The 15,879-nt window shown below is 39.5% G+C and overlaps 1 protein-coding gene across 1 annotated transcript; it reads left to right on the forward strand.

The window, feature by feature from the left end:
• The first annotated feature begins 742 nt into the window (after positions 1–742).
• On the forward strand, positions 743–14,788 carry stam2 (signal transducing adaptor molecule (SH3 domain and ITAM motif) 2). Its single transcript, XM_034574391.1, has 14 exons — positions 743–929; positions 2,682–2,766; positions 2,963–3,038; positions 4,041–4,136; positions 4,329–4,475; positions 7,216–7,282; positions 7,533–7,731; positions 8,273–8,367; positions 8,509–8,591; positions 10,018–10,105; positions 10,231–10,285; positions 10,556–10,703; positions 12,005–12,171; positions 12,417–14,788. The coding sequence occupies exons 1-14, from the start codon at positions 890–892 to the stop codon at positions 12,604–12,606; spliced, it is 1,536 nt and encodes a 511-aa protein (XP_034430282.1). The 5' UTR covers positions 743–889; the 3' UTR covers positions 12,607–14,788.
• Positions 14,789–15,879: the final 1,091 nt, after the last annotated feature.

Here is a 15,879-nt window from a genome sequence, read left to right on the forward strand (position 1 = left end):
TATCCACTGAGATAACAATACTTTTATCAATAATGGTACAGAGGGCTTTTCAAATAAATATAATGAGAATAAGACAAAGGAACATGAGCAGAGGAAAATGGAAATAAAACAAAAATATTATATAGATAATTAAGATTATAGTCAGTATAAATAAGAGCCAAATAAAATCAACCACCTTTAAAAGCTTTCACAAATAAGAAGAGTTTTAAGAAAGTATATAAAGAAGCTGTCTATCGAGAGTCAATGGGCAACAAGGTAAAAGTCTGGTCACCCACTGTTACAGAGTGTTAGTGAGCAATTGGAGTATCAGCTAATTATCTGTCCTTGTCCTATCAAACAATCGAACAATCAAACTTTAGTTTTAAGAGTTTTACTGTTGCAGTTTATATTGTTCTCGTGTGGATTTTCTATTAATATACTTTAGGAAGATAGAAAATATCCAGCTTAAACTGAAAAAATGAAATGTATAGACATTGATTCCTTTCGAATTTAATGTACTGAGGTACAGAATAAATCTTTATGCACTGACGTTCCTCTTTTCTGCCGCTAGATGTCAGTATTTATTTTGTACAAACAAAGACAATATACTAAATTACCGATTTAGTGATAAAAAATAAAATAAAATAAAATAAAAGTGCTGTAGTTTCAATAATTAAAAAATATGTAAAACATTTAAACACTAAACCTATGAAAACAAAAATGTTCTTCTTACGTATTTTGCAATTTTTTGTTCAGGCATTGTTGAAGGCAGCCGAGTTACCGGAAGAGCAACTGGTGCGAGTTTAATGGACAAGGAAGAGAAATTATTTATTTAGGTGAAACGTCAAGTCTGCGCAGCAAAACATTTTCCTCTCGTCGAACTATCCGACTCCGTTTTTAAGTCGTCATCATGCCGTTGTTTGCCCAAAACCCGTTTGACCAAGATGTCGGTGAGTGAAGCTGTTTCTTCGTTGTGCTTTTCACTGTGTCAGAGGGAAGCTAGCGACGGGAGCTAACGTTAGCTTAGCTTAGCGTCGGTTTACTCAGGGTTTAAGCCACAACAACATCCGTAAATCCACAAGATTCACTTTGTTCATGTGTCTCTCAACATCTGACAGGTCGTCATTGTTTTCCGATATATGTATCGATCAGTGATTTTTACCAGGATAAACTACTGAGTGGTAACTTTAAGGCTGATTCATGTAAACAGTGACTGGGCTCATGTACTGGATCACCTGACCTGCAAATCACGTCATATCTGTTAAATAGTCAGACTATCCCAAAGTCTGAGGCAGAAACGATCGATTATATGAAATCAATCCAAACCCCCAAGATGTTAGGTTTACAATCTCTAAACGATTAATCAATTTCATGAGAAAATGACCAGCAGATTAATTGATAATGAACAGAATCACAAGTTGCAGATGGAAGTTTGAAGGATTTGGGTCATATGGGAGGAAATTAATCAGCAACTATTTTGATAATGTGTTGTTTATGTGTTGTTTTGTTTGTAGTTCTGTGAATATCTGAGGGTTTTAAACGTTAAAAACAAGCAATTTAAATCTAAAAGATGTTATTCTGGTCTTCAAGGATTCACGATGACAAATATTATCTAATATTTTATTGTTGGAACAAGTCAGAAAATACTCTTCAGATTAATGGGTGATGAAGATTACTTGTCTTGATTAAAACGTCATGCCAAGTTCCCATAGGCCATTATCCTACACACCCCTTTAACACCACAGTTGTTAGATCCCCAGACAATAATCCACTGTAATGCTTAGTTGACTGTTACAGAGTGAGGATGAGTCTCGTGACATTTTAATATGAGCTAGAAATGTGTGTTTGAATGATTTCATGCTTACATGTTACAAAGCAGCAGTTGGTTCCTTACCTGACAAAAAAGACCTCCTCCAGTACCATCACACAAATATATACACATTTATATAAGATTACGAAAGTAAATGTCAAGGGAAAATAGCACTTGTGCATTTTAATTAGTGTAGCAGCTGTTACGCTTTGCACCTAATAAAGTGATCACAAGATAAAATGCATTAAGATCTGTGTGGTTTACCATCTTGACTTAATATATTTCATTAGGGTTGCCTGCAGGTTCACACAATAAAACAGAGAAAAGTAATAATATCCCAACAACGACTCAAAAACCAAAGACCAAACTGTCTAGAGGTCTTAATGACATTATAAACTGACTTATGGGAAAATATAAAATATATATTTTTTGAAGATACTATACAGTTTAAATAGATACTGAGCTGGAAAAGAGCTTTAAAACAATATAAGAATCATTTCTCTGGGACTTTTTATTAAGGGAGATGTGGCCAGTTGAACTCACAGACTCCTCCCCCATAGAAACTAGTTAGTTAGTTAGTTAACGCCCTTAATTAGGATTCAAGACACATAAAGTTTGAGTGCAATAGGTTTCTCATGTGACCAAATCGGCATGAAAAATGTCATTAAGATCTGGGGCCCAAAAGTGTAATGAGTTGACAGGGAGTGACCCAGCTGTGAAATGCTGACGGACTTCAGTACATTAGCCCGTTCTAAAACATGGGAGCTATTCATTACTCTAACACTTGGCATGTCTGCATATGAACACATTATGTTTGAAGACAAACAGCCACGATGCCAGCAAAGATATTTTCTCACAGGAACATATGTGCTTCTGTTTGATATATTTCCAGAGAAGGCAACCAATGAAAACAACACAACAGATGACTGGGGCCTGATTATGGACATCTGCGACAAGATCGGGACGACAGCCAATGGGTGAGCTAAAAAAATAACACAACAAAATAACAAGCGCAGCACTGTTGTTCAAATAGCTGCTTATTTAAGAACAGCACATTTGCATTGGACTTTGAGTTTGCATATTATCAGATCAGGTGCTGGGCAGGAGCATCTCTGTGCTCTGTTGTAGTTCTTGTACTAACAATGCATTCCGTCCTGTTTTCATCTGTTCCAGACCAAAGGACAGCTTGAGATCCATCATGAAGAGAATCAATCACAAAGTTCCTCATGTTTCCATGCAGGCCCTCAATGTGAGTTTGCTCGCGCTCTTTCATGGTTCTGCTTCACAGATTGAGAATATTGTCTCAAAAATAACGTAATTACAAAATAAAATAGATGTCAAAGTGCTTCACAAAGCAACAATTGTCACAATAACCTCGAATTGTCACCCTACCAGGGTTCAATCTTATGTTCAGATGTTAATGTACAGTACCATGGCTATAACAAACCACGTTGGTGATGGATATTATATATGTTGGTCATCAGTCCGTCTGTCAGTCCATCCATCAACTCAAGGATGAAGTGATTAGACCCTGGTCTTCAAAGGTCACCCTGACCTCACAAAACACATTTTTAGCCTTAACTCAAGAATGAATGCACTAATTATGACACATTTCCAGATGTCTAAATGGATGAAATGATGAGGTTTTAACATTTTATATCCAAAAGGTCAAAGGTCAATTTCATGGTCACATCGTATTGTTCTGCAAAAACTCTTTCTTATCATAATTTATCACCATAACTCACGAACAGAATGTGAGATTATGATCATTTTTTCCTACAACTCGATCTGGTTCGCTGAGACAAACAACCAAGAGGTTCTTCTGTCTGCAGACGTTCACCAGATGTGAGGAGGGTCAAAACTTCTTTTCCATTTAGGCTCATGAAGTAGGTGTTGACTAATATGTTGACCTGCAGATGAACTGCATTTGATCTAATATTTCCATCGTTCAAGCCGTACATGAAAGTATAACATCTTACACCTGGAGGAGTAAGGGAGCTGTTTCTCTGTCTGAGTCATCATGAGCGAATATGCTCTTTGCTATTTTTAGATTCCTGTGCTCATTCATTCAGACAATCGAGGACCTTTTGTCATTGGAACCATTTATAATTACAAAAGCTCCACCAGCCATTAATATGTGCTCTGAATAATTCACTAATGAGTGGTAGAATAATCCTTTTTCCTTGTTGGAATTAAATTGAAAAACCATCTTTTTCTTGCATATAAACAGCTGTTAAATCTTCTCTTGCAGTTGATGGGCGCTTGTGTGTCGAACTGTGGCAAAATATTCCACTTGGAAATATGTTCAAGGGAGTTTGCCACTGAAGTACGGACCGTGCTGGGCAGGGTATTTTCCTCTATTCCTACTTTTCAACCATATCTCGTCACATACGTCCTTCCTCACACTGTGAAGAAAGTTAACAGTTGCAGGAACATAACTTCAATCTGCAGCATTTCAGTTAAGTCATTAACTCGGTTAGAGCCCTGGAGAAAACACAGGAGAGAGTAACCCAGTTGTTCTTGTGCGTGTCCCTCGTAGGCTCACCCGAAGGTGTGTGAAAAGCTAAAGGCTATGATGGTGGAGTGGGCAGAAGGCTTCCAGAAGGATCCACAGCTCAGCCTCATCGGCGCCACCATCAAGACTCTGAAAGATGACGGCATCAGTTTCCCCTCATCATCTGCACAGGTATGTTGATATAATATAGAATTTTTTAAGAACATAACACAAAGCAAGTTCACATCAAATGCCAGCTTACCTAGCTAACATAACCACTGAAACATAAACATATAAGACATTTATTGTAATTAATATTATACTTATCGATGGAAAAAAAGGTTGAAATTTACAAAAGCTAAATAATTCTGTTCTTTTGAAGTGTTTGAGTCCACAAAACACTTCTGGAGTCTCAGGGGTAAACTTTGTTAGAGCAGAATCCAATACGATTGAAGTCAATGGTGACTCCTTCTTCAGACGTAATAAAACAACAGAAAAACCATAACATGCCTCCACACTGCTCCTGTGGTGTCATCCAAGTGACTGGAAGCGCCGACATTCATATTCAACTCGAAACGAGGTCATGTACGCCGTGTTACTGTAAATGTCTGCTGATATCTTCCGACGAGGTGCATTCAGGGACCGTTGGAAATGCTAATGTCCACTAGCTTAGCCACTTCTGGTGGACTTTTAGACTTAAAACTTGGTATAAATGAACTTGTTTGGAGTCGAATTTGAACGTCTGATTATAGTTACAGTCCATGTAACACAATAACAAAATAAGTGTGTGGATCCTTTCTGTCTAGCATGAGGTTGTTATTGTGGTTTCACTGCAGACCAGCTGGTCTGTCTGCGTTTGAACTGCCCAAGCTTACAGTGGAATTTCCTGCTCACATATTTCACATAATTCTGTGGGTATACATATGTGTGTGTCTGTCCCAGGATCAGGACTTTGTGGTCATAGTGAACTGGATTCTGTCTTCTTCTTTCTCTGATGTCTGTGTGATTTTATTATGTATCAACCTCATGTGTCAAGGGTTGAGTTGGAATTTGTCCTCATATTGTCATAAAACAGTTGACCCACTAACTGTTATCTGTTATACAGTAAACGCTTGACACCTTTTGTTCTGGGTTGTTTACCAAGGGCTTTGCTTCTTTAGACATTGAATAGTCTGAAGTTGTTACGTGACTTTCAGTAGTTGTATTTTAAGAGTGAAATAAGTTAATAAGTAAGTATACTCATTAATAAGTAAATCATAAACGTATATTGTGTCTGCTTTATGTCACAATACATTTTCTATCTTTGTTTTTCTCATGTGTGAAGGACAGTGCACTGTGAATTTGTAATAAACACAGTTCCTAACACTGATTCCCTCTTAAAGGGCAAATAAACAAGTTCCATGTGTTAATAAAAGAGAGAACAGGTCATGGAGAAGAATGGGGTTCATGGTTAAACTGATACATTTCCATGGTTTTACAGTAGAAAGAGAAAGCTAAGGAATAATATGGAATTGAATTGGTTTTCTCCTCCTCATTGCTGTGCTGCTCTTTGCCGTAGTAGTGACTGAGCTGTATATTATGTTGTAAGGGGGCGCAGAGTTGAGAAAGCTGCTTTAATGAAGAGCAGGTGGCACATGAGGCAGCAGGTATGACATTTCATCTGAATGAGCCATTAAATAAAAAGCAGCAGGTCGTCTGTATCACGCTGTGCTAAGGCTTCCTAGTATTTACCTTTTAACTCTCAGGTCATTTTTAGATCGGATGCAGCTTTATTTTCTCCCCGCTGTGATACAGCCACATGATACCAACTCATGTTGATCGAACGAGTTTCCTGGTGCCTGTCGGTGCATGTTGCATTTAGTGTTCTTGCTACACGTTCTACTAGTTGAGGGTGTGTGCAGCAGCATGTGCAGTTATGCGTGTTACGTTTAGATGGAATGAAAACCCCACCCTGTTTTCATGCTCAAAATGTCTGTATTTTATGATTCATACAATATTCCCTTACAAATGACATTGCTGCTCACAAATGTAATTTAGAATGCTGTGGGTTTCCTACGCAGGTTTAAAAACTATCTTTAGTAACAAAAATGAGTGGTTATTTGTATATATAGTATAAACAGACATGGATGAATGTCTGTTTTTGGATGAAGAAGAGTGTTTTCACCTGTAAACTACTACTTTTACTGTGTATACATTTATTTTAGATACCTGTTCAAATACATATCAAGTTACTTTACAAACATGTGGATTTACTCTCACTTGCTCCCTCCCATGTTTCACTGAAAGCCTTACCTATCCTCATCATATGCAGTATACAAATGTGAGTATTTTCTGGTGGTCTGTAACACTCAGATTATTAGCAGTGGTCTTAGGGAACTTGAGTCACATGTTTAGGGGAGCAGTTGTATTGTTTTCCTTACTATAAACCATAGACTAGACTTTCTAGACAGTCCCTGGGTTGTTTTTCAACCACAGTATCATCAACACTTAACCGAACACCGATTTTTGTGTCGTCTTCCCATGTGAGGAGGATTCAGACAGACAGAGTTCTAACTAAATACCAGCTTTCATCTGGCCCTCTGTGAATCGGCACCCTGAAATTCAGATTTGCTATATGCTGTAATGCATCAGCTTTGTTGACTTGTTTTTGTTTACTTTGAGCTCAGTGTCATGTCGGCGTGATGCCTCTGGTGAGCTTGGATACAAAATAGTGAGAAAGGTTTCTGAGCCACAAATCAAACCAAAATGTAATTCCCAAAATGGCCTGCAGATGGCATCACAGCCAACAGAAATCTCTTTTTCACTTCTAGTCCCTAAGTGCTTCACTGTCACTCTCTCTCTCCTGCATATTGTATACATGCTGGTGCACACACACACACACACACATTCACACACACAGAGACCTGACCTTATCTCTCTTTATTTACCACAGGGGTCGACCACAAAGGTCAGCACACCTGCTGTAAGCAAACCATCTACTGATGACGACCTGGCCAAAGGTAAAGTGAGATGTCACAACACGCACCTTTGTCAAATGCATCTGAGCATAATTTTCTTCCACAAATACATATTTTCCAGCCACCACACTTTATTTGCAGGACTTCACTTAGTACCGATATTCCTTTTATTCACTGTAGAGTAGTGGAAATTCATGAATCCTGTGTCTGGACATAGCTCAAGTGTTTGGACATCTGACAAATACACTCCTCTCCTTTGCACTTCTCTTCTGTTGCCCCTGACCTCCTCCAGCCATCGAGTTGTCCTTGCAGGAGCAGAAGCAGCAGGTGGAGACACGCCCCCTTGCCGTGACCTCCGACCCCCCAAGCTACGCCAATGGTGGAGCGGGGCAGGAGGCCCGGAAGGTGCGCGCGCTGTACGACTTTGAAGCGGCTGAAGATAATGAGTTGACCTTCAAAGCTGGAGAAGTTATTCTGGTTTTGGATGACAGGTATAGTTTCATAACACGTCCGATCAAGAACCAGCTCTTCTTTGTCCTCAAAATACCAATTTAATATTTTTACTGTTCATAGATGATGTAGACTTTCTGATCATTGTTGTTCAAAGGAGTGATATTAAAGCATGGCTGTAAGTTTTATTAACTCGGCTATATGCCGTCCAATTTTGCAGCTGTACGATAAACCATATTTTTATGAAGCCACTTCACACTGCTATCTTGATTTACAGGCATTTGTAAATTTGCTCCACATACTGTAGGTTTATTAAATTGCCAGAGAAGAGTTTGCTCCACAAGTAAAGCGAGCAATACTTATGTAAAATTGTAATACTGAATAAAACTCTATATAATAAAACCAAACTGCGAATGATTTGAGCAGTTTGGTTTTATTATATAGAGTAGCAGACACCATAAGGTGAAAATTCTTTTTTAAATTTAATTAAACGTGATGTCTTTGTTCGGCGTAAACCTTCGCCAGACGCTCAGTGTGACTCACTCCCTGAAGCTCAGGCCTGTTTCATGCTTTTGTTCCCAGTGATCCAAACTGGTGGAAAGGAGAGAACCACAGAGGAGTCGGCCTCTTCCCTTCCAACTTTGTCTCAACTAATCTGAATGCTGAACCGGAGACAGGTCAGTATATTTACAGAAGCGGAAAATGAATCATACGGCCTCTAACGCCTTCTTTTTGTACCTTTTGGAATCATTCATGATTTGAACTGGAAGAAACTATTTTAAGAACAGTTGATCAAACCTGATATTTTTTCTCTGCAGTGGCTTATGTTGAAAAGACTGCCAGTGCTGAAGAGATGAGCCAGGAAACCAAAGTTGAGCCTGAGCCTGTCTTCATAGATGAGGTACTACATTTCCTGATTGGAAGTACATTTACATATCGTCACCCTCTTAAACTAATGGCCCAAGTCATTTTTTCAGGTTTTTCAGAAAACACAAAAAAATTTACCAAATATTGAATATATAATATTTAGTAATAATTTCACTCAAAAAGGTTATGACAATAGATGACTATTGACATACTAATAACAATGTCTGTCAATAATGTAACATAAGAGGAATAAATGACTTAGGCAAATTTTTGAACATGCCTTTGTGACGAGCAATTTTAAACCTTCAACTCTGTCAACAATGAAGCATAACTAACAAACTAACTAAACCTTAACAACAAACCACCTTCAAAGGATGGGGTATAGTCTGGATCGCTTATGACATCATCATCATCAGATATGTCCTCTTCATGGTGTCGATGTGTCTGCTTGGCATCTTCAACAACATCAACGGGAGTGTTGTCTGCTCCATCTGAAACAGAGTCTTGGCCTGGTACATGCTGCTTCATCTCTTCCACTGCCTCATTGTCATTTTCAGTGGATGAGGCCCGATCGGTGTCAGAATTGTCAAGTGCATCTCCTACCAAAAAGGAAAAACATTTCAACCCTTTGAGGTGTACAGTCACAAATGTGTGATCATTCTGAAAAACATTCATTGCCTCGTGGTCACTTGTATTAAGCTACATCAGGGATTCCCAAAGTGGTGTGCATGCACCCCTAGGGGTGCACAAGCTGTTGTAAAGAGGATCCTTTGTAATTTTTTAGTTATACACATAATTTCTAGCTGTTAGATTGCAATACGATATTCAAATCTTTCTTAATTAGATCATTTAATGTGGAAAAAATGAGGCAAAAACTGTAGATGAAATATTGTTTGAAAAGAGTTAACAGAAAGCTATCACTTGTAACAGCCACAGATTCTGGAGCCTTTCCACTCTTTGCTAAATGCTAGCTTCATGGACCTAGCTATTTTGCTGACTAAAATGCTGACTAAAAAGACTAAATAACTGCAATATTTATAGCCTAGCCTATATTATAGTAAACCTCATCACTTACCAATAGGGGACAAGCCCTGAATCATGGAAATAACTTCAGCGGCTAGGTAGATTTCCGTTCTATTTGATGCAGCCGCCATCTTGAAAAGCTTGTAAAATTGCCTAAGTCACATTGTCTTTTGACTTAGGCAAAATAAAACGGCCTAAGTCACACTCTTGACATAGGCCATTATTCTACAGGGGTAGAATCCAATGATCTGTTCAACCGAGGATGTAGGCGATTTTACCAGAGGTGGCCAGCATCATGAGGAGATGATTTAGAAATCATTTTGATGATTTAGAAATCATTTTTGTCAAAAAATGACTTTGGCCATTATTTTAGGAAGGTGACGATATACAGTTCAGTTGAGCTCTGCTAACCCAAACCTGCTCTCTTTACTCTGCAGGGAAAGATGGACAGAACGCTGGCACTGCTGCAGAATGCAGATCCTGCGAATCTGACTCCTGATCCCCAAGAGCTGATCCAGCTGGAGGGTATAAACCTCAATACTGTTGTAAATCTAGTGTCGGTGCCAGTGACGACTGCAGAGAGTCTGATCCACACAGTTTCTTTCTAACTTGTTCCTTCCTTCTCTAACTGTAAATATCTGATTGAACAGGAGCGTGTGAACAGATGAACCCGATGATTGATGAGCAGCTGGAGGAGATTGACAGGTACTGTGAAGAAAGATGTGAAGTATTTATGTTTATCAGAACAATCTCTACTGATGTGTTAATCCTAGCTGGGTGACTGAGATTATCTAATAGAGCCCGACCAATTTATCGATATCGGCCGATATGTGCCTTTCACAGACATATCAGCTTCTGCGTATAGGTTTCTCAATATATTTCCCACATCAAAACTTTTGTTTTACAGAATAAAACATGCAGAAAAGATGTGCATTCATGTGATATGATGTACATCTCTGTCTCTGTGTATTGCAGGAAACACTCAGAGTTGTCAGAGTTGAATGTGAAAGTTTTGGAGGCTCTGGAGCTTTACAACAAGCTCATGAACGAGGCTCCGTTCTACTCAACCTACTCCAAGATGCAGCCGCAGTACGCACCAACCGGCTCAGCTGTGGCCATGCAGGTCAGGAAAAAGCCCTAAAGTTCCACTTTAACATTTATTTATCGTATTGATAGAGTCACTGTTTCGAAGGCCAGAAGCTGTAGGAAATGAAGTCTTCGGTCTAAATGACACGTCGCTCTTGCACATGATGGTGAATTGAGGCCTAATTTCTCTCGAATTCAGTTATGCTTGGTCAACAAAACAAATCGTTCAGTATCCTTGTTGCCGTTTTCTCTCTCTCTCTCTCCAGTGAAGCAGGCTGAATCACTAGAAAGCAGCAGGGAAGTCGTACATAATTAACGAGTGGATTCAGTCAATGTTGACTCAAAGTTTAGAACATTAGGAGCCGTACATTTTCTGTGGTAAAGAGATGTTTGTTTGAAAATCTGTGCATTAATAAATATATAATCTTTTGAGTGTCAGCACTGTGTAGACACCCACAGTTGTGGGTTTTCATGGTCATAACAGAGGACTAATGTAAAGGACTATGATACAGAACAGCAGTACTTTTTAAAATAATTTTTCTCATGTTTTCTTACATTCTATAGTCAGGTACTTTGTATTTGTCCTGTAAAATGGTTGATTTAGCATCCCTGACTGATAGTGTGACACTAGTCAGCCTTTTCCTCCTCTCTGGAGGGTTGCAGGCTGCCTGGCTTTTCTGGGCAGGGGCTGTTTCCTGTAATTATTGATGTCACTGGCTCCCCCCCCCGAGATTTTGAAAGATGTCCACTTCAGTGGACAGACCCACAACAGAGTGCTGCTAATTTTTCACCGTCCTTCATCTTTTTTTGTATCTGCAGAGCAAAGTAAAACTGACGTCAGCTTGTTCTCACACCTGCACTGACACAGATTCTGTTACACTTGAAGTTACTGAAATGAAATCCTGGTACTATTTTTATATAAACTCCCAAAGCAGCTGTTGTGCTCTTCTTGCATCTTTTGAAGGCATGAAAAATAACACAGCAAAACTAGCTGACTCACTGGAACACTGTTCACTTAATTCATCTAATAATGGTAATTTATAAATAGATACATTTTGTATTTAACTTCCAGCAGCCAGACATTCAGTGACAGACTTCTCTTTTATTAGTATCACTATTGTCAGCCCATCGACAGAGGAAGAGGACATTAACTTTTTGCGTTTTACAAAATGTTTCAGATTATTTCTGAGTGACTTCCTGCAGTTGTTTTGGACTCTGAAGTAACTGAATAATGTAGTGTTATAAATGTATATATACTGAATGCATATCTGTTGTTACGAGAGCCCTCAGTAGACATGTTGGTAATTCTCAGACCTATGTTCCCTCTTGTTTGCTCAGGGCTACCTCGGACCAGCCAACGCCACCTACCTGCCTCCAGGGATGCCCCAGGTTCCTGCCGCACAGCCTTACAATCTCCACAGCGACCAGCCCGCACCTCTGCATTCACTGCCCCCCAATGTCTCAGCACCGCCCAACTGCCAAGTTGCTCAGCCTCCCTACATGAGGTAAGAGGACATAATAAACTGAAGATCTGTATGGCTCTCGGAGCAGAGACACTCCAAAGACATAACAAGATATTATATCATCTGAGAGATTATAGATGATCCAGATGTTCTATGATTTGCATTGTGTATCATTTTCAATACAGTCCCTTTTGTCATAGTATGTCCATGTAACAAAGATTTAGTCGCTCACTGTTTTCATATATTTTCTATTGCTACTAAGTGTCAACTCTGTATTTTCTTCGCAGCGGTGGCATGAACACTCAGTACATGAACCAAGCTGCAGGAGCTCCATACCCTCCTCAGGGGGGCGTGGCCATGGACATACCGACCTATCACAACTCGGGCATGCCTCCCGTCTCCTATCCTGTGGCTGCTCCTCTTCACCAGGCTCCGCAGCAGCAGCAGACGACGTATTATCAACAGCCGCTGCTGTAAAACTCCAGTGACCGCAGACCTGAGATTCATACCCACCTCAGATGTTTCAGCTGCTGGCTGTGTGTTCATTTGGCTTACAGTGTGCGTTTGTATGTGTGTGTTTATGTGTGTGTGTGATAGCTGCTTTAGGATCATTCCTGTCAAGCTGGAGTGAACACACCCTGGGAAGGTTGAAGTAACTGAGGTGTGTGATGCAGGTCTGCTGTGTAACTGAGTCTGCACTCGGCTGCTGTATATGATGCTAAAGATGGCGCCAGGAGTTTCTTCTTCTTCTACTTCTTTTTCCTGGTTGACTGACACTGGTTTTCACAAACATCACAGGTCGACACAGGAGAAGAGTTGGTTTTGCTCATCAGTGCAGTCAGCGAGACGTTATCTCGCTTTATGGAAACGAGCTTTTCACAATCCCCAGTTAAACACAAAACAAAGCTACTCCCACTCGATACTATAACCGAGTCCTCTCTCCTCGGAGTCCATGCAGCATGTCATCTTCCTCAGTGGTAACAGAGGGTCCGGCCTTGTCCAAACTAATGTAGATAAATGTAAACATATGCTATTGTTTCTCACTGGCCGCTGTGAAGCGAAAGCAACGCGCTAAGCTGCAGCTTCAGTCCAGAGTGCTGCTGTGCACTCGAGTTATTTTTGCAGCCCTTACAGCCTCATACAAGATCAGGAGGGAATAAAATACACAAGAGATCAAATATATCCCTCGGGTTGCAGCTCTGAAAGTGACCCTCACGCGTGGCTGGTTCGGATGTATTGATCAAAACTGATGCATGTCTTTTCTGTCACATGTCTTCTGTCTTATTAGACAGGTGACGGACAAATGCGGCTGAACGTCCCATAAAGACGGCGTGCAAGCAGAGAAAAAACACAACTTTGCAAAGTCAATACAACTGGAAACGCCACACACTGAATATCCATCACATGCACCATATGCTAGCGAACGCCATTGGACACCTAAATGGCGTTTTCATTCATGTGAACACGGCCCTAAATGTTTTGCTTCTCTTTAAGTTTTAAATCCCCATCTTGTTTTTAAACGTATCGCGGACTTCATCCTCGGGCAGGTACAGTTCATCCTGACGCTTGAGGGATCGAAACACTCTGGGATTGTGACGCGAGAGCTCGTCTTTCTGCCAAGTCAGCATATAACGGTATCTGTGGGACGAGTCGCAGGCGCTCGCAGGTTGCAGTTATTAAAAAGCCTGGTGCTTCATTTCTCCTCCTCCTCCTCACCAGCACAGATCTGTTATGTTAACAGTTATATTTGTCCAAATGGTTCAAACGTTGCTTTTCCATCAACTCACAGCCTTGTAATGCGTTGGAGATACTTTTGTGTGCGTGTGTACATTTATGTCTTTTGCATGTTTGTACGTGTCAGGTAGTTCTCTCGTGGAATGACACCAATTTTTTGCAAGGTCAGATTATAGGTTGAACTAAGAAACAGGTAGTTGATCTCTTTGTGTGTTTATTAATCTGATAAAATGTTCCATCTGTTCATGATTGTTATGTCACTACCCTTCTGCCGCTCGTCCTCATCCCTGGGCTCTCTTCCCTTTAGCAGAAGCTGTCGACTTGGGTTTCTAACGTTCAATGACATTGCCCCTACATTGATTTATATAGATATATATATTGAGGCATTGTTCATATGTGATTTACACTATTTCAGAATATGTGACGGTTGCTCCTTCTTTTAAAGTCCTGGCAAAATGTAAATGGAACAAAATGTTTGTTGTTAATATGAAGAAAAAGAAGTGAGACGTCATGCTTTTAACTTCTGTTGTTTCATCAAAAAATAGAATCTAATAGAATCTACAATTCTGTTGCAGTCGCTCCGTAGTTATAATTTTTTATCCAGAACTGTCTGTTTCCTTTATGCGCCTCGTATTACAGGCACTGTATATTAGATGTAAAATACCTGGGTTTGTCAGTGACATTGACATTGCACCTTAGCTTTGTAAACATTTATTTACCACTGGATGCCTTGTTTTTCTGTAGAGAATCAAAGGAATGACACAGATAGAACTTTGGCGAGTAATTCTAGTCTCAGAATCCGCTGGATATGTATAATTCTGTATATTTAAAATATTCCAGGAGAAGTTTCTTTATCCAGGATTTTAAAAAAACTGCTTTTGTAACAGAGCAAACATATAAATATTCTTTGAAATAAAAAAAATGACGTGTGGCTGGAGTGCTCTGTGTTTTCTTTTAGCTCTGCCATTGAGGTTATGTTTTCACCCATGTCTGTCGGTTGGTTTGTTTGTTCGTCAACAGGATTACGAAAAATATATTGAACCAATTTCCATGGAACTTGGTGGAAAGATGCAGCATTGGTGAGGGAAGAACGCATTAAATGTTGGTGCGGATCAAGGACTTTTATTCCTCTTATTATTGTTGGGACATTTTTACCCATTTCCCAGGGAATAATTCATGGATCTTGATGAAAAAATCAAGCACATTCAGCAGACTGAGTTTCAGAGTGTGGGACTTGGTGGAGGTTGATTGAATTTACGTCTGTATGTGCCCTACTGGGCCGTTCCAGTCTCCTACATATGTCTAATTACATTTGCTCATTTAAGATAAAAATAGTAACTGTCTCCTTAATTAGGTTCTTCTATTTCCTGCACTCATCACCAGCTGTGTGGTGCATGAGCCAATAATATGACTATTATTATAGTTTCTACGTGCACTGGGGATCTTTGGATGCCAGTGTTATTCTAATGGAAACATGCAGGTATAAGCTGTTGATGGGATGTTCCAGGCACCACAGGCTGTTTTCCAGGTTACACACAGTGTAAAGACGTTCCTCTGTCCTGCAGCGAGTTCATCTGTAAACAGCACAGCTGGTAGTTTGGTGTGTTGAGGAGGACGGAGGAGATTTTATCATCTGTTGTCTGTCCTGGTGAGTTTGCTGTTATAAAACCAACGTATTTTATTTTGAAAGTAGAAGAATACAGCGCTGAACCTACAAATCTTCAAAATATACTATAAATGTTTTTAATAGGCCTATATTCAAACATGGTCTATTTATATTTAAGACATTTTAAGGCAACTAATTATCACAATGATGGGCTTTTTATAAGCATTTTAAATTATTTAGTTTTATAATAATAACACGTAGTCTTTAATTATCTTCTTTACTTCTTTACTTATGCAAACTGCATTGTTAAAAGTGTTAGATAAGTCAAATGTGTTATCATACATTTTTATCATTATTAGTCGAAGATGCAGAAGCAGTGATTAAATGGAGAAAAACAAATATGGCACATT

This window comes from Hippoglossus hippoglossus, chromosome 21, assembly GCF_009819705.1.
Source record: "Hippoglossus hippoglossus isolate fHipHip1 chromosome 21, fHipHip1.pri, whole genome shotgun sequence".
NCBI lineage: Eukaryota > Metazoa > Chordata > Actinopteri > Pleuronectiformes > Pleuronectidae > Hippoglossus > Hippoglossus hippoglossus.

What these genes read in the sequence shown, in the direction of transcription:
- stam2 (XM_034574391.1), top strand. Translation starts at nt 890, where the DNA reads ATGCCGTTGTTTGCCCAAAACCCGTTTGACCAAGATGTCG. An exon ending in CCCGTTTGACCAAGATGTCG is followed by an intron (nt 930 to 2,681) that starts GTGAGTGAAGCT and finishes ATATATTTCCAG; the next exon opens with AGAAGGCAACCAATGAAAAC. An exon ending in AGCCTGTCTTCATAGATGAG is followed by an intron (nt 8,592 to 10,017) that starts GTACTACATTTC and finishes TTTACTCTGCAG; the next exon opens with GGAAAGATGGACAGAACGCT.